Consider the following 19,106-nt stretch of genomic DNA (forward strand, 5'->3'; position numbering starts at 1 on the left):
AGTGATGGTGTGTAGCTTTTGCTGACCTGCTTTTGTGGCCAGGTATATTTTTGGGAAGGTACTTACGCCCCTCTAACTGCATGAATCCCCAAACCAACTTTGGCTGTGTTTTGCACTCACCTGGTGAAGAACCTGTGCAGAAGCAGTGACAGCAGCCGGCTGTGAGCATGACTCTGTCATGAGCCATGTAAGGTTCAGACAGCTGTGAGGTCATCAACTCAGAGCTTTGAACTGCAGTGATGTCCATGCATGTGGCTGCACACAAATGCTGCATGCACAGCTGTAGAAGAGGCTTCCACATATGCCATAGCTGGCAGCTGGCTCACCCACAGAAAAATAAAGCACCCAATTTAGTTAAGTTTGCCACACGCACCTGTCAGCAGGTGTCCATCCAGGGCCTTATATGTCTCTTTTGCATACCCTGACCACCATGTGACTGTGGGGCTGCACTGTCCTGTTGTGTGGCTGGATGGGCACCTGAGCGACAAGAGAAACCCATGGTTTGGTCTTGGGGCAGGTTTCCATGTGAGCGTGGTGCCTGGAAAAAGCCTTGGAGAAAAAGAGTCTTGGAGGGCAGCTTGCAGGCGGATGAATGATCTTAGCAGCTTGGGCCCCGTCTCTGGCCTAAAGGTCTGACAAGAGATCAGTGTCTTAAGGATAATTAACCAAACAAATTGTCTGGCACAAACAATACTTCTATTTATTGTATCCCCCAAGAAACGTATTTACAGCATTTATATTATGTACTGACATAACAGATGCTGACAAGTGCAGATGTTTTAATGTCAAAGACAGTCTCACTGCTCAAGCAGTACCGGGGTGGAGGGGGACTGCCCTCATACTGGGGGTACAGTATGAAAAACCAGCTTGCCAGGCAGCTCCAGGAATCTTCACCTCATGTCACAGCTGTGTGGGCAACCCAGTGTGCTGCCCTTAGTCCCAAGGCATCCTGCTGCCCCTTGACAGCCAGTGCTGCTGTTTGTCACAAGCTGCTTGGGTGTCTTCAGAAAGGCAGATCCCTGTTCCTCCTTTTCCTGTGTCTTTAGGCATCCATAGCATGTCATCTAATATATTACTTTTATAACAGTGTGACCGTTACTTAGGAATACTGTTGTACAGGCGATACAAGTGAGCCAGAGGTGGTGTTATTCTACATGTTAAGAAGTGCTGTTGGAGTGCAGCATATCCCACAGCGTGCATCAGGAGGCAGACGGCAGAGGTGACAACTGGTGTGTGTGTCACCCTTGCGCTGGAGTGGCTCAGGATGCTGATGGGCCAGGTGCCCATCATCCATCTCCTCGGTCAGTGCTGGGGCTCTCCAGAGCCAGTCAGTGAGGGATCTCCTCAAGTGATCATAAAAAAGCTGTGGCTGGTAGTGGTGCTTACTCCTAAATAAATACCACATTGGATAAAATGCACAGATAGACAATTCAGGTACTTCTCTTGGTTTATGTTTTAAACATAGAAACATTTTGTGGAAAAACTAGTCTGTGGCTACTTAGAGCCCGTGCATCTATGTTCATGTTGCCTTCCTAGCCATGTGATGGAAGGAAATTTGCTGGGGCACTAGGCAGTAACAGCAGGAGCAAGATGCACACAGGAGCAGTTCTCAGCCTGCAGTCAGCAGACTGCAGCCACATTAGCTTCATGTGCTATAGGAGTTCAAGCATGGCTGCATAAAACAGAGAAACAAAATGCACCCAGGGTAGGGCATAAAGATGTTCTGGGAAATATGTCTGGTTTGTAATGTACCTCAAGATTTGGAGAAATGCAACCAGCTGTTCACAGCTGACTGCCCATTTAGATGTTATTTTTTAAGAGGTGAAAAATAGCCCTTTATTATGATTGTACAGGACAGGCCCCTCTGTGACACCCGGAGTCACTCAATGTTGATGGCTGAACAAGGAGTTCCCAGTCTGCCTTCACTTACCTGCTGGGTCATGCCGGAGTGCTGTTCAACAGGCCACGATGTTTTGTGAGCTCGTTTGGAAGCCATGGGGGGATCTGGAACGAGAATGGACCCCCTGTGCAATTCTCACCAGGCAACGCCTATTGCAGTACACTAGTGTCTTGGACTCAAATGCTCATTGTCGTGGCTTTTGCCCTTGTATGCAGGTACTTAATCGCCAGTAATTGATTTGACTTCCAATGGCCTTTAGGAACTTTGGAGTTCAGCTTTTCTCTGTCTTTAATAGGAGCTGACTTTTCCTATTACTCCTTTAAAGCTCTGAAGCTGTAAAGCCAGCTGAGCACCAACTCACACAGCACCAGTTGTAGTCTGATAAAAGCGGTGCTGTATCTTCTTAGAGTGTAATGAGGATGGCTGCCCCTGTTACCTGGGTGGATCGCTACTAGCTGGAAAAGGCCGTAATTGATTTTTTGCAGCCAGTCAGGATGTAGCTGTCACTCTCTTTATGCCTTTCAAACCTGGCAGTGACACCAATAGTCACCAGTCACACTGGCAGCATTTATATAATTTACCACATATAGAAAACCGGTGGCGTAGACAGCCATATGAGAAATGCTTTGTCCTAACAAGATAAACTGTTCACATGAGGGTATGGGCAGAATACCACGTACCGTGCTGGTATGGATATGAAGCATCCTGCCTGTTCTGCAGCAACTAGCCGCTGTAGTGTGAGCAATGCTCCGCAGGCTGTGCTCATCTCCTAACAAGCACTGCTGAGTGGCAAACCTGTTACCAGGTGTTCTCAATTCAGTTAATAACACTGTGCTTTTTGTCTGGTCTAGTGTGCTGTGTACCCTTAGTGACAACTTGTACTTCTTAAACTGCAGAAGGTGATTTAGATGAGATCTGAGCTGTTGATGTCACTACAGATAGTCTATTTTCATCATCCATTTTCATCATTACCAGCATCAGGAGTTTCATTTGGGCCACTGATTGTACACATGCTACTTGCTTTGTAATCTTGGACTGCAATGGTGTTAACTATCATTGTAAAATTCAGCAGCAAGAAGGGCCTGGGCAAATACACTTTTTCTACAGCAGGGCTTGAGGGGAAAAGGACACTTTTGATCTCTCTTTAGATCATAATTTTGCTTGTAAGTGTAGTTTCCTCTCAACCTAGTCCTCAGTGGGACAAGCAACAGGTGAGTTTGGAAGTCACCAGTCTTCTTGGCAGCTTGTGGTGGGAATAGCACATCAGGCCAGCAGTGGAAGAGAGCTTCCTTCCTCTTTCTTTCTTCCAGGTAGTTTTGCAACAGAGGGAAGGGGTGCCTGCATGAGACATACATAGTAACGTCAGAGTTATTTTAAGAAATGGTTAAAGGTCCTGGAGGGGCATTGGTGATGTGGTGCTTTGCTGTAGCCAGGATTTCTTCTTGCTCTGAAAAACTCTCCTTGAAGTCTGTTTGGAAGGAACCTAACTCAGTGTCCCAGCACTCACAAACTCCAGTTGTTCGATGAGAAAGAAAAAAGCTCTCCGTTGCCTAAAGATTAAAATTAGACAGAGATAAGTAAATGCTATCAAAAAAGAGAAGTTCGCTTCCGATGCCTGTCTACGTTACACCGGCGCGTGAAGCCTGTTCCATGTAAACAAATAAATGGTGGGCAGGGGTATCCATTCCATTTTAGGTTTATTATGAAAGTGATTTTAACAAAAGTTTTATTACATGCTTCATTTTGAGCTTTGACACAGAAATCAAAGCTATTAATATACAGAGGCAAAAGGAAATGTATTTTCTTATAAGGTACATTTACAACAACATTTTCTACTACAAATCTGACAGTAGTGTTAAAATATTGGTAAAGCTTAGACCACTGTGTTTTATTTTCTAAGTATCAAATTTTGTACAGTTATTCACTATCTTTGCTCTAAACTATCATGGTACATTTCATGTGGAAATAGCTGTTTGTACATAATTTACATTGGTAATAAAGCTTAGAAGTCCCAGCAGCATCTACAAGGGTTTAGTTCAAAATGTCACTCTTGCCCAGTGATTTACATGGAGCAAATTGGTACAGAAACCAATACTACACTTCAGGTATTTCCCCCCAAAATCTAGTCTACCAGAAATTCCTGCTCAACAGGTGGTGGACACAATCATAGTGAACTTTATGCAGGTGAAACTGCCACTGACCTCAGCAGCAGTTTTCCCTAAAAAAGGCTCTATGATCTGATCCGAAGTTTTATCACTTCCACCGCTACCCAGGGGCACAGAGGCACCATGCCTTTCCTTCTCTTTATACCGTATTTGGGCATAATCTTTTGAACTCCTTATTTCTGAGTTTTGTGTTGTTTCTTATCCTAACAACAGAAGAAGAACTAGCACTAACTTTCAGATATGTACTCTTTATATATTACGAAGATGGTAAGCACTTCAGAATGACACTTGAGAGACAATTCTATGAAAATTAGCAGGTGAAATTGCCCCAGAAAACTCTTCCTGTGATGCCAGTGAGACTGCAGAAATAACAGGAGCTGTAATGAGGAAGGATGAATCTGGCTACTGACCGCATCCACCCCAGTCTCCTAAAGTACCTTTTTAATCATCGTGTTGAGAATCTGCTGCTGTCAATGCAAATTAACGGCCTTTCTAAGGTATAAAACATAGAAAACAATATTTACAAAATAATTTTAATTAAAAAAGTAACAAAAACAAACTCTAAAAAAAGAGATATTTTCACAATCATTAAAATAAAGTTTAATTAAGCAAAGCCACTTCTTTTTCTAGATATTGAGAAATTCGGCTAAAATTGAATTGCAATTGTATATCTTTAAAATTGTTACCTCCGCTTTCTGAATACAGATGGTTTAAATTATTACATCTAAAGGTACTTCTGTACATTTTACTCTTGTATATTACATATTAATTTTATAGATTAAAAGCTTAGTGATGAAACAGAATAAATAAATGAAGTAACAAACTGGAATTGTATATATTCAGATACTTAGATAACAGGCTTTTGACTTTAAGAGTCTTTTTTCCCAGTTTGTTCCTATTCAGATGAAAAATGTTACGATAATATGTGAGCCGTCTCTCTGAATCCAGGTCTCACACTGAGGAATAAGTTCATATTACCTTACAGAAATTTCCCTTCTTCTGTAAATTCTTAAGGGAGACAAAGCCTTTTTTTTTTTTCCCCTCCAAGTGCTTACAACAGTCTCTCATCCTAGTAAACTATTTCATTAAAGTCTCAAGGTATTGAGAGTCTATAGAACTTCTCCAGTTGCTACCATTCCTGCCAATCAGTGGTTTTAAACTATGAAAAAAATGCAACTACTTGAACTCATGACAGAGGTACAAGTAGCTGCGCGTGTTGATCATTCCCATCACTAGTAGAGGGAAAGTCTGGACCCCCGAGGTGGCTGAGAAATTTGCTACTGGACTCAGTCGTTGAAGATTTCACTCCAGCTTCTTTTTTAAGAGCACTCAAAGGTATTTTCAGTCCAGACATAGGAACTGTCACAGAGCAGTGAGGTTTTGCTGGCAAAGACCCATCAGCAGTTCCTGTATAAGAATCATACCACTACTCTTGCTTCTGCTAGTTGTAACTTGTTATCTGCAAGACTAAAACTGGGTTGTTTACAGGTAAGACTGACCTGAGAAATGTGAATCTGTTGGGTGCGCTTACAAAGGGTCACAGGCTGGGGTTTGACTTTCCTCTTTGAATGTTGAATGCATGTAAGCACATCTCCTGTTCACGTGGCATCATCCTTACCTCTGCTTACAGACAGGACTACAGGTGAGCTGTGCCCTTTCACAACCAGCTGACAGCTCAGAATGCAGACTCTCTGAAAACCCTGTGACCAAGCCTGTGTTTGTTTATGCTAGTCTAAAATTAAACTAAACTTAAACTAAAGTAAACCTAGCTTACTAGGTAAGCTAGTTTTAGTATGAAGCTGATCTGTAGGAGAAATCAGTCTAAATCTTTAGTAGTTGTGATTTAACTTTATCCTATGGGGGAGGCACAATGAGGAAATAAATTTCCTTCAAAAGTTGGTCTGTAGGTAAAATTCTAATGTGTGGTGGAGGAAGGCAGGCAGGGGAAGAAAATGGGCTGAAAGAAGACTTCAAAACTTTAAATCCAGTTTCGGCAGAATAAATCTTGCTATTGTGGGCAAGATGTGGGTGACAATCTATTGTACACTGAATCTTGATGCTTCCTGCACTCAGACGACACACCCAGGCACCTTGGCCGCATCAACTGCTAACGAGCACTTTCACTGCACGACCTGGGGCTCGATTAGGAAAGTCTGATTGTTGCAGTCGCCTGGACTGCAGCAGGTATGCACGCAGTGATTTGGTGGCCGCAAGAATGTTTAGGGATGATCCACCACCACCTTACTAAAAATAAGTGCAGTACTTAACGAAGGAGGAGAGGCTAAAAATGGTAAGTGCTACAGGTGCAGCTTTTAAGCATACAGGCATTTGAAAATTGAAAATAAAAAGCTCAGCCTGTGACATGGAATTGGGCAATCACAAACCTTGAGGCTCCCTGTAATAACACATCAACATGTTGTTGCTCCTATTCTGCGTACAGCGTGTGATTCTATAAGAACAGACAGAAGGCTGCACTTATTGAATATGTTTAAATACAGTATTTTGTGTTTAGGGTAAGGCCAAAATTTTATATGCTGTGATGTATTGATTAATTTGATGAGGCTGGTTTTCTTAAAGGCGTCCATGTTTCTCCTTGTATAGTTTTTGATTCCCAAATGTGTCTAGGTCTTCTCCATAGAAGAAGACATTCCTCGTTGTTGTACGGTTATTGTACGGTAGCAAAATGTTCTCTGACTTCTTACAGTGAAGACACCCTACACCTACATTAACAAATGAAGAGCTGAGCTCACCTTCTATTTGGTGACTGCCAGTTTCTGTGACTATAAATCTAGTATGAAAGTCAAAGCATTTTTAACTGTTGGAGCCGATGTAAAAATTCTGTGCTGTTGTACAAACCAGCTTAAATGGGTTCAGTCAGTCTTATGTACCACTTGTCATTACTCATTTCATTAGAAATTTGCACATCCAAAGGCATTTCTGTGCAGAGCTGCAAACATTCAAACCTGACTCATTTTCTAAATGTATCACATATGAAGCCCCTATATATTCAGAAGCATTTCACTCTATACCTCTGAAGGCCAAATTACTCTCTCTCTTTAGCTGCTCTTGTGACACAAAGTCTGTGTTTGCCACCGAAGTCCCTGAGCGCCCTGTCCTGACTGTGGAGGCCGTGCCCTGACATGGCTCCGGGAAACATGAGCTAACACACACTCGCAGGCTGTCTGTCAGGATGAGCTGGCTAATGTGGTTTTAAGTCAGGGCAAGCTGTACCAGAAGTAAATGCAGCCAGTATTCGCGTCTCACAGTTCTACCAAGGCCCCACTAACAGGCCTACAATGGGGACACGTCCCTCTCGTAGTTCGCTTTCTGGCACCAGATTCGCCATGTAGCTAAGAACCTGCAAAATGTTATGGTGCTGGCAGTGGTTTCTGGACTTGTGAGGCAATTACTTTCAGCCCTGTTCCAGAGATGAGGCTTGTCCTGCTTGGCACCAGGGTTGTACAGTGGTATTATGTCCAAACGTGTGGGTTGTTAATCAAGTATTTTAGCAAGGATTTTACTAAACTCACTGCACAGCATCAGGTTCCAAAGTCCGCTTAATAAAGTTTGAAATACTAAAGATTGCTGTAAATTGTTCAGCAAATGAGGAAGTTATTTTTCTCCATATCTTTCATATCTTTTCCTTTATATCTTTCAGGAGAATGGCTGCAGTCCTGACCCATACTAATCAGCTGAATAACCTATCAGACTTCGGAATACTGTTCAGCTGAAGTAATTTTTTAGCTATACACTTATGCATAGTTGAGTACCGAAAAAGATTTTTGCTTTTTTAAGATTAAATTTTTTTTCTACAAATAACTCCTGTTAGGGAAAAAAAATCCATGTAACTTTTTTTTTTTGTACCAGGCATGCACCGAATCTAGGACGAATGAGATGTTCTCCTTCAAATGTCCACATTTAGTAACCCATAGTGAATATTTAATAAAAGTAGTTCCGACACTTAACAAAAAGTTAGGTTTAACAGCCTTTAAAAAAGAGCTTCTATGGAGATGTTACATTTTGAAATGAGGGTTAATATATAAATATATATATATTAAAGAGAAAACTCGTCAAAGACTTAAGATGCATGAATTAAGAAACTGAGTTGTTAGACCTTAAGTTAAAACTGTCTGGGCATAGAAATAAAAAAAAAAAAGTCCTTCAATAGAAGAGGAAAGAAGGCAGCCAAAATTACAAGATGGCCAGGTAGAAAAACTCAACAGAATATTTAAGGTGTCTCTTACAAATGGAATATTCAACCACTTGTAGCCAACAGAAAACAACTTCATAAATTTAAATATTGCTTGCTCAAAGACAAAAGAAAGTGTAAGAAATTAACCATAACTGCCCTTAATATATGTCTTGGAGAGCACCCAAGGGTACGCTAAACTGCAAAAAAAAAAAAAGCAGTGAAGCAAACCTGCATGTTAGTCTTTTTCTGAAAGGATGTTGGCGTGATAGTTAATTTCTCCATGTAATAAACTTGTAGGTTCAAAAGGGAAAATGATATACAAGAGGAAGGAACTTCAAGAGGCTGAAATACTAATAAAAATAGCTACTCTCTCATTGAGATTAGCCCCTGTGCCAGGACACAGCAGGAAACACAGGATTTATCTTCATCTTAACCCACCAGTACCTGTCACTCTGTGAGGAAGGCCTGACCACGAGGCTAATGCTCTCTGGCAGACTGTACAGTCCCCGTGGTTGATGGGCACTGCAGTTGCAAATTGGTGATAAAAGGGAGCACCGGGTCTCTGAAGGCTGCAGGGCCTGCCCTCCAACTCATCTGCAAAACTGTGTCCTGTTCACACCCTCGCACCCCTCAGAGCCTGGGCCTGTGACACAGGTACATTCCCAGGTTTTCTGAGTTGGAAGATCCAACACGAATTCCTCCCTAGCGAGCTCCTCTCATGTGTGTCATCCTCAGGGGTTACTCTGTTGGCCTGCGCATAAGGGGTGCCCAAGGAAGAGGCAATAGCTGACTCTCTACTGGACAGCAGTTGCATCTTAACTGGTGTTATTTTTCCTGGAATAATGTATGTGGAAAGAGATTGTCCCAGAGTAAACCATTATCCAGTACTATAAAACTCCAAAAGGCTTCAGTTTGGTGTTAACCCAAGCGGCAAGCACTTGGAGAAGTCATTTAATCATCTAAGCGAAGTTACAAATAGATATGAGTAAATAGGGTGTGTGGGAGTAAAGATTTAAGCATGAATAATATTTACAGTAACTAAAGATAACATTACTAGTGTACCCACAAATAGAAGTATATATTTATATATTTATATATTGTACTTAATTAGATGCTCTATTAACGGAAAGAAAACCAAGACTACTGCTGTTATTGTTGTTCATTTCTCACCTATCCTATTGTAAATGCCTTCAAAGGGACCAACAGGTGTATGGAAATCCAGAGCTAAATCTGTTTCAATTAAGTAATTGACAGTGGCAAACCTCTGTCTGAAGATGTTTAGAAGAGGACAGATTAAAACATTAGGACATTAGGGCATGGGACTCAATCTTACGTAATTCATAAAACAAAATTATACATCTGGTTTGGGTTTTTTTTTTTCTTCTTTTTTTTCCCTTTTCTACTGGGACAGAGGTTCCACGAAGCCACAAATGAGAAATAACAAAATTTAGATTGTTTTGTTTTCTTCTAAAGATTCAAATATAAACTTCAAGTGCAATTCAAAATCCAAATATTATTTATACTACATACTTCTTTCTACAACAGAACTTATCTGCAGGTAGTTTAATCAGATTTGAACAGATTCCGTCTTTGCTTTGACGGAAGTTATTGTTGATGAAAAATAAAAAGCTGGAAATAATATTTTCTATGTAATGTAATTTCAGATGAGGATTCACTAGTGCAGACACAAATTTGGATCTCTGACTAGATGCACTCAGGGATGCACAGGTTTTTTTGTAGTAAAAATCCCATTCAGAACATTGGCTTTTAGCGATTATAAAACATTATAGGTATTCTTCAATATACAATTGAAAACAAAGACTGCAAAATAGAGCCTTCAAATTAGCAAATGTTTCTACTATGGAGGAAAGACAATATTTGACAGGAATGCAAAGTAACCATAGATTGAATACCACTAGCTTATTTGTATGGTCGTAGAAATCTGGAAACTTTTGATCGCAGTAGCTTTATAAATGATCTTGGAAACATCTCTTTTGATTCTTGCGCTGTGTACTTGAAATAGTTTTGTGGGTGTGCCAGTACATCAAAAAGAGCTTTAATCAGTTTCTTGTCCTGTGGGAGAAAACAAATATATGTATTAGATAAAAATAGGTTTTGGATTTAGTGGCTGCACAGCTTTCAAAATTGATGAACAACAATCAGGGTTCGGTTTTTATTTTTTTTTGCAAACTTGATTCTGGGTAAAGCAGGGTAAGGAAACTACTCCCTGTTGCTGTGGAGTTCGATACTGATGACTCTTTCTACTGTGCCAGGTGGATTTTTTGCAATTAGTGTTCCCGGAAGGTCCTGAACTGAGAGGGTAGCAGCGGGGTTAACTACAAACTTGCTGCAGAGGTTGGCCATTAGAATTGCAAACTGCCTCTAACTGTCCTTCCAGCCTGTTTCACCCTGTTGTCCAGGGCCATCCCCCCATGAACAAGAGAGAAGGCTGGTCTTCAGTGATGCCGAGCTCTTTGAGGACCTCCTTCTGCACCTTGGTAAAGCCTTGATTCAGAACCTCAGCTGACCCTCTGCCTGACCATATGCACCAGAGTGGGGACCTGAGCGACCTCAAAGCTCTGGTGAGAGTGTACTGGCAGGGCTGGGGCAGCACTGGCCCAGGCAGCCGGCTGTTAATCAGTTGCCATCCTTCCAAGCCGTACATTTACATGGCTGCCTTCTGAACAGCCTTTTTTCAGTTTTAATTAGTTAATTGTTCTAGGTGGCAGCCCAGCAGCCTTCCTCCACAATTCTCTCCAATGTTTTGCTTGTGCCGTTGGAAAACTGTTTCATGGACAGCTTACACTGCTACATTACGGTTATGTCTTGTTGAGGCGGGACAGTGATTTAGGTTAATACATTTTTTAATGCACAGGAAATTCTGACTCAATGACTCATTTAAACACATGCCAGACTGAGACTGAAGAAGGCTTTTCAAACAATAGGTTCTTCATTCTTGATTGACTATTTTTTCTCACATACAATCATGTTACATACATTTAATTTAGTTCCTGATTCAGCAAAGGAGGTACGCACATGCTGAGCCCAGCTGAGCTGCTGATTTTGCACTGCTCCAAATACTAGCATAAACCTCAGAAGACAGAGAACTTAATTTGGAGTCAAACTTGAAGTCTAAATATTATGACCCTATCGGGGTAATGAGAACTATCTTGGGAAAATGTTTTGTAAAAGGAATTCTTGGCCTCAGATAAAGCAGAATTTTCTTACCTTTAGAATTTCCTGATGATTTTCTGATGCATATAATCGTCCATCTCGAACAATGTCTTCTATTAGTTGTTGGTAATCCTCTGCAAAATAAAGATCTGTTGAGTGAATGTTTGTGACATCCTTTGGGAGGATAACAGCCAGACATTAGCTAAACTTCCTCTTCAAGTCAAAGCTGAGAAATTTAGTATCCAGTTAATTATTCAGTGTCTCTCAAGATGCTGTAATGCTCTAATCACATTAAAATTCTGTACTGCTTTAGAACAGTAATTTTGAATTATCTGTATAAATACTAACAACCCCAAAAGACTACTCCCTCCAGATAATAATGCTTTATTATCTGCCTTCTAGAGATGAAGAAACAGGACCAGGGGTATGAAATAACCGTCAAAGTTTATACATGAAGTCAGCAGCACAGTCAGGAACAGAGCCTCATTTTCTGCCCTGAGAACAGCTCTCATTTTGATTCCTGAATGACCAGCTTAATAGAGATTTTCTCATCATTCACCAAATTGCCCTGGTGTTTGGAAAAGAGATGGACTGACAGCTGCTAAAGGTATCCCAGAAAAGTCTGTGTTCTGTTAAAACAGAAATCATCCTAAAGCCCAAAATATAGTTTAATGCATAATTTATATGATGAGCCGGACTGTTTTAAAATGTGGATTTATGAAAGTAGTTACTGAAAGGATATTTCTTTTTGCATCATTGTTTTTCTCTGTTGGACATATGATTTTATGTTATTAATTTATCATTTTCAAAATTGCATGGGTTACCAGTAGGACTTGATGAAGGGGCTTCTTAAAATGTACAGCAGTTAATGGTATTGTCATTATGCATATGATAAATGCCAATTAAAAGAAGTCTTATTGGATTCAGTGGGATAAGGATTAAGTTTAAAGAATTCTGTGTAAATTGTCCATCCTTAAAGTATCAGAAAAAGTAATAAAAGTAAAACTAGGTATGATTTCAAAGTCTTTGCAACTGGTTTTAAAGTAATTCACTGGATTAAAAATGAGTTATATCAAGTTCTTCCTCATTCTTCTCTCCCTGTAATTAGTGCAAGAAAGATTCTAAGGGACAGTTTTCTATAATACAGATATAACATGAAGATGAAAAACAATCCCATTCTCACCATCGTAAGTCACATAGGGGACCTGAAATCCTTTGCCACTGTTTCCTTCATTTGACTTGAACTGAATCCAGAGCTTCCTCGATCTTGAGGTAAATGCAATAGGTCTCTCGTAAGTCTGACATGTTTCATATGTAGTAATTGAAGTAGGAGAAGCTAGAAAGAAGATTAAATAAAGAAATGTTCTGTATAAAATAACTTCTCAGCTGACGTATTCCTGCAAGCAGAAGTTTTTTGTGATAGAGGGCATGTAGTCTTTATCTCTCTGTAAGAAGTAAGTTTTTCCACAGAGGCAATGGGAACCCCTCTGTCCCACAGCAAGGAGCTTAAGCAGACAGTGAGGTGCCAGAGAAAATTTTTGACATTTATAACATTGCTACCAATATTACTTATTTTGTGTACTACTCTAGCACTGAATTCCAGCGTTCCTGTATGCTGAGCCCAGACAGGTAAGCATGAGTCAGCTGCACACCAGGCAGATGCGGTAACGTGCCCAGTTTGGGGAGTTCATCTGATAGCAATAAACCACTTATGAGAATGTAATGGCCTGGTATAGTGATTCTGACCAAAAGACCATCGCACATGAGGAGATGGTGATCCACAGAACAGTTAACCTGGGTATGGCCAGGCCCGTGCTGTGCTGCACGTCCAGCGTGGCCTTCAGGCCTGTGTTGTGCTGCACAAATCCCATGGCTGCAGGACAAACAGCCAGCTCGTAACGAGAGGAACTTGCAGGCAGCTCCCACTTGGTACCAGCGATTATGCTACTGCGTGACCTTGCCTTTATCTAAAAGTGCAGCAAGAAGTGCTGATGAGAACACTGTTTCTGTTTGACAGTAGAAATGACAAATAGAGTTGTTTCCTTGTAAAAGAACCCTATAATAGCTTGAATGACTGAGAGAGCAAAATCTCTCTACGCACAGGGTCTGCCCAGCCTGCTGCTTGTGGATCAGAGGCCCGTTCAATACTACACCGCCAATCGTTCCCACTGTCTAAAGGGATATAAGGTTATCTATACTATTCTCTCCCTGTGATAGCTCTAATAAATAGCATTTTAAATGATACCTTACAAAGCCTCAGTGCCTTTCTTACTGGAATCATAATGGACCAGCACCTCCCAGTGCAAAACAGCTGGTTGCAGGTTTGAAAAGCAAATATCACTTATCTATGCTGAAACAGAGCTAATAGCTGGGAACCAGAAAGAGCCCCATTTGCCCCTAACATAAGTAACAGATGGAGCAGGAAGGATGTCTTCAAATCATTATGAAAGTATCATGAGGGTCCAGTAAGTTGAAATGAGTTTCAAACAAAAGGAAAAAATAGCTTCTTACCTAGTTCGAAAAAATCCACTCTGTAGCCACAGGATATTTAGGGACGATAACAAGTGTAACCTAAAATCTGAATGTGCTAGGGCTGATTCAACTTTCACCAATGTTGGCAAAAAAAAAGACCTTTTGACTTGAATGGGATTTGGATTCTTGAAGGGCAAAAAAGTGGATCTAGCTGTAACTCTGGAACTGCCATCAGTTTTTCCACAGCAACGTTAGCAGCTGACCGTACATGAACTACAAAAAATACTCATAAGATCTACTCTTATGATGCCAAACATACAGTGATCACAAATCAGCTCCAAAAACCTGTCCTCATTTTACAGTATTGTTGTTTTGGTACTGTTATTGGTACTGAAGTGGAAGTCAAGCTTTTCTCTGATGTGCCTGGCTTTACTCACTGTGGGAATCCACAGTTCGGGGTTAGAAGGACAACTGATTTGCTTTGCTACAGTAAGTGCTTGGTTTTTAAAAAATTGATCTGGACAGATACAATTTCCTTCCAGCTATAGTGAGCAGGTTTTTTCTTCTGATATAGAGATGTCAACACAAACCCTCAAGGATAAGAAGTGGTGAAAATTGTTTTAGCAAATAAAGTGTTTTAGCAAGTGAAATATGCTGTTTTAAACAAAGCTCCATAGAAGCAATTGCCTTTCAGGTTTGGTGCTTCTTGGCGATTTAGCAATGGATCACCAGAAGCTGGATGCCTACATGGGACTGAAGGAGGAGTGCATCTCACTGCTGTCTTAACTTCAGGGGTTGTTGAATTAACTTTATAATCAAAGACATAATGTACACCCCGCTCCACATAAAATTGGGAAAACTGGGTTTCTTGAGGGTGTTGGGTGTACCAAGCTGTGTCACTGCACAGATCTAGCAGTAACTGCAGCATATATATAGTTGCAAAGGGTAAGTGAGAGCACAATTTGTACAGATGGCAGGAGATAGCTCTTCCAATATAACTTAGCATAGCTTTGTCGACTTCTAGAGTGGCAGTGATTTATCCCATGTGATAACTGGGCCAGACAGAAGCCCATTAACTGCTTTCATTCATTCAGCCAAGACCCTTGAATAATTAATAACACTCTGTTAATTGTTATTGGAACAGTGTTCTGTTTTAATTTGCTGTGCCGGTTCATTCAAGAATCCTTTTAGAAACACCGGAGAGATGAAGACAGTCGCCCCTTCAATATGAACTTTCCACTCAGTCAGTTTGCAATAAATATTTGTATAACTCATGTCTGGCAACTTACCACTTTTTCTCATTACTAAAACATCACCGCATTCATCTTCAATTGGGAGGAATATCTCAGGTACTACGATGAGTATTCTCCTCTTCGGGGGTGGATTTATATTCCAAATGCATTCAACATTAGCTGGGTAGTCTCCAGGATAGTTGGGCGATTCAATGTAGCCAGTATAATCCCCAAGTTCTCCTCCACAGTGCTGGTCTGTGGGGAAACATAAATTAGCATTTGTGTTAGCTGATTAGCTAATTTGAGGTGTTTTTCTAGATCTGTCAAGAGCAAGTCTAAACTCTTCCTTGTGGCTTTAGAAATGCACACATTCTCCAGCTGCCTCTTTGTTTAGTATGGAAAGGCTTTAAAGGAATACTTGATCTGCAGGGCTGCTCCAACTGATTTGCAAAACCTTAATCTCCGGTGTATAAACTGATTCAACGCTTCATTCAGGCTGCTTTAACATTTGATTAAGAAACGAACACAGCTAAGTAAACATGACCCCATTGTGGAGGTACTCACACAGTGGTTACCACTGAGACCATGCTGCCATGCAGAAGGTATTCTGGTTTAGCTTCACTTGTTTTTTAACCTGATTTAGCTGAATGAGGTGATGATCCTAATAGCCAACCGTATCTGATTCCAGATCTGCCTTGCTTTATCTTAGATTAAACCAGTTAATAAAGAATCTCCATTGATGGACCAGTTTTACTTTCTGAGTTTTCAAAACTCCCATTGAATCTGCCACAGAAGCCTGATTCAGTAAGGTACTTAAGCTTGAGCTCTCCAGGCCTACTCACCCACATAAAACTAGATGTGTGTTTAAATATTTCGCTTAAGTCAAGCCTCAAAGATTACACAAGGTCAGAAATTGGATTGAAAAGAGGGATTTTCTAGGTGAAGTGATAAGGATGGATTTATTTTATAGGAAAATCATCAAACTTCTTCAAATTCCTTACAGTTATCTAATTTAGTCAGATTACATTAAACATGATGAAGGGCTTCAAAGACACACGGCACAGAATCAGAATAAAAATATACGTGAGACTTGCACATGAATAGTTAGTTTAGATGACGTTCCCTAATTATTATAGAGACATTCTCTTAAACTAGCATGGTAGAGATGAAAAAAATTTGCTTTTTAAAAGAATCAGTTGTTCACAAAAGACCGAATAAAATTGCACTGGAATCCTTGGGGATATTTAAAATGGTAATAATTTAAAATGGAGGCCAAGTACTGCAAAAAAAGTCTATGAGAAGATTTCACTGTCATGAGTGATTACCTGGCAACTGCAGTATGCATGACCATATCTCCCAGTATTTTATAATTATTTATAAAATGGCAGTTACTCTGATAGAAGATATCCTGCTCTACAGAGACACAGAGGAATACGCATCACTGCAAGACAACTTACAGGATCTGGGAAACCAAAAGCTCTGTAGTTAACTTGTAGCTGACACTCTGCCAAATTACATTAAAGCTAAAACATACACATCAAGTGGTACTTTTCCAGTTTATTTTTTTTTTCTCATTGTTTTCCCAATTTTTACTGTTCCATATATGCTGACTAGGAAATACAGAATTGAAGTCCAGCCTGACAGATGGAACCTTCACGTTGCAGTCCAGATCAGAAGATATGCTTCATCTCACAACTAATATAAAAGCAACTTACTTTTGCAGTGTGTAACATTAGTGGAGCCATCAAAATCTGTACTTGTGTTCCCAGGGCAGGTGATGCAGTAGTTTTGACCAAACTCAGGCTGGTATGTTCCCACAGGGCATCGGATACATCTGTGTGTTGTGGAGTTGTAGTAGTGTCCAGGAGAACAATGAACTGTAAGGTATGAGGTATATTATTTTCAGAAAGTAGCAATCTTCAGTGCAGAGAGAACTTTCCTCTACCCTGGACATAACTCATGATCCCTGTTCTGCAATATACTTATTAGGCCACAAAAGGCAAAAAAGACAGTAGCTGCCTGTATTTCCCATTACAAAGGACCTTCTAACTAGAATTATGTTCCAAAGGCTGGAGCTAAACCCTTATGAACTACACGTAGCTTGAACACAGTATTTAATACAGTGGTTTCCAATGAGTTTGTAATAAATGGAGCTGATCCATATCTACCTCAACAATAAAAATGCCTTTCACAATCGCAGGAGAGAGGTTTTCATTAGTGTCTGTTTGCCAGGGCCAGCACGTAATTCCAGTAACTAAATCAAAATGCACTTGGGCAGGTTCCTTTGTCAGCATTTGCACTGGATGTTGACATTATGGAACATGCAACATGTTGCATGCTTCCAGTTTCTGCCTAGCCCATTAATAATCTATCCTTAACTTCATATAACTTCTGTAGTGTTTAGTTTTTCTGATTTAGTTAATAAAAATATGCATGAAGGTTAAACATTGTCTAATGCAACTTTTGTCTTCTTTCTTGCCATGCAGCAGGGCTGATTCACTTACCAGTTGCAGCGCTGACTCCGTACCTGCCTGTGGTAAGTTCTAAAGAAAACCATAAAGCCTGTTCAGTCTCTGCAACCTCGGGAGATCATACCTAGTTTACAGATTTCCTGACTATTTAAATTAATCACACACAGTATTTCTTCATGCAGTGACTGTGTGTGTTTTGGAGCCTTTCAAAGCCCCTTGGCACTGAAGATTACAAACAAAAGGGCAAGCAGCTGGAATACGAACTGTGGAAAGATTTTAAATTCACCTTTGGTTTCGCAGTCTTGAAAGGAAACAGCACCTTCGTACTTGGTCACAAGCCCACCACCACATGGAAAGCAGAGGGTCCTTCCTGGTTCAGGCTGGTATGTACCAAGAGGACAGACTCTACAAGGTTTAAAACCGTCTGAAGAATAGTGCCCAGGAGAACACTGCCCTAGAAATTGAAAATGATCATCTGTATTAGCGAGCTGACTTTTCTGGACGAAGTATAAAACCTGCTAGTAGATAGTAATGCTTCCTTTAACTGAAACACATGACATCAAGACAGCTGCACATCAAATTTTAATCTTACCTGCTGATTTTGTATTGTTCCTGTAACTGCTTCCTAAAAACACCAGTAAATACAACTGGTTTCTTAATAAGCTTTTCACTACCTGTGTTTCTGTTTGGCTTTTTCTTTTCTTTAAAGATGGGCTCTATTAAGATGGTGTTAGAACACTTTGTACTTTCACTAAGTCTTTCATCTGAGAATTTCAAAATGCTTTGTAGGAAAAAATGAAACCTTGCACCATACCTATGAAGGAAGTAATTATTTTTTTAGATCTCCATTTTATAGCTATGGAAGCAGTAGGTCATGGGATTACCAGACTGGATGGGACCAGTCCAGCACCCTCTCTATAAGAACAGCTGATACCAGCAGCTTTCCAGGTAGCTGTGAAAACTAGTGCTCGTCAGAAGCTCTTCTGCCAGAAAATGGTGATTTGTGTAAAGCAAAGCCCTTTGTTAAAGAGTCTACAGACAGATACAAGGTAGTTTAAAAGCTCCAGGCTCTTTCTGACAGGCGTTTGTTTGGCTTGGGTCTTGATAGCTCGAGTACTTTAGTCCTTTACAACCCACCTGAGAATTAGGATGGCAAGTTTTTCAAGATTATGGCATTAATGCATAACTTCACACCACCCCAGCCTGGGAGACCAGCACTTTGAGATGTTAGGTGTTCCCTGAGGTTGCCTAATCCCAATACTTTGTAATTTTACTTCCCTGAGTACTGAACAGCAGACAGAAACAACTGGCTTGAAAACCTGAAAGTTCTGAGGGCTCTAGGTGGGGTTGGGGTCTCTGAAAAACCCTGATACTTGCTGGAAAATGCTGGGGACATCCATCTTGGGAACTTGGCACTTAGGATGAACTAGAGCTCCTGAGCGAAAGAAAAGTTCAAGTTCTGTCCCCACAAAAGTCAAACTCCTACGGACACCTGCGGGA

General features: G+C 40.6%; 1 protein-coding gene across 5 annotated transcripts in view; it reads right to left on the minus strand.

Annotated features, from left to right (window-relative positions):
• Window positions 1–3,590: 3,590 nt before the first annotated feature.
• SCUBE1 (signal peptide, CUB domain and EGF like domain containing 1) overlaps window positions 3,591–19,106 on the minus strand; it is a 219,497-nt gene continuing 203,981 nt past the window's right edge. For 4 of the 5 annotated variants that reach the window (XM_064460938.1, XM_064460930.1, XM_064460922.1 and 1 more), the window contains 6 exons: window positions 17,893–18,060; window positions 16,851–17,012; window positions 15,193–15,390; window positions 12,615–12,767; window positions 11,486–11,565; window positions 4,585–10,330 (listed from right to left, as the gene is read on the minus strand). In XM_064460938.1, coding sequence (XP_064317008.1) covers window positions 10,178–10,330; window positions 11,486–11,565; window positions 12,615–12,767; window positions 15,193–15,390; window positions 16,851–17,012; window positions 17,893–18,060 — 914 coding nt within the window. In that variant the 3' untranslated portion in view covers window positions 4,585–10,177. Of the gene's footprint in view, window positions 4,558–4,584; window positions 10,331–11,485; window positions 11,566–12,614; window positions 12,768–15,192; window positions 15,391–16,850; window positions 17,013–17,892; window positions 18,061–19,106 lie in introns of those variants that run through there. The other variant, XM_064460913.1, reaches the window with a different exon arrangement.

Source organism: Phalacrocorax carbo, chromosome 1 (genome assembly GCF_963921805.1).
Source record: "Phalacrocorax carbo chromosome 1, bPhaCar2.1, whole genome shotgun sequence".
Lineage (NCBI taxonomy): Eukaryota > Metazoa > Chordata > Aves > Suliformes > Phalacrocoracidae > Phalacrocorax > Phalacrocorax carbo.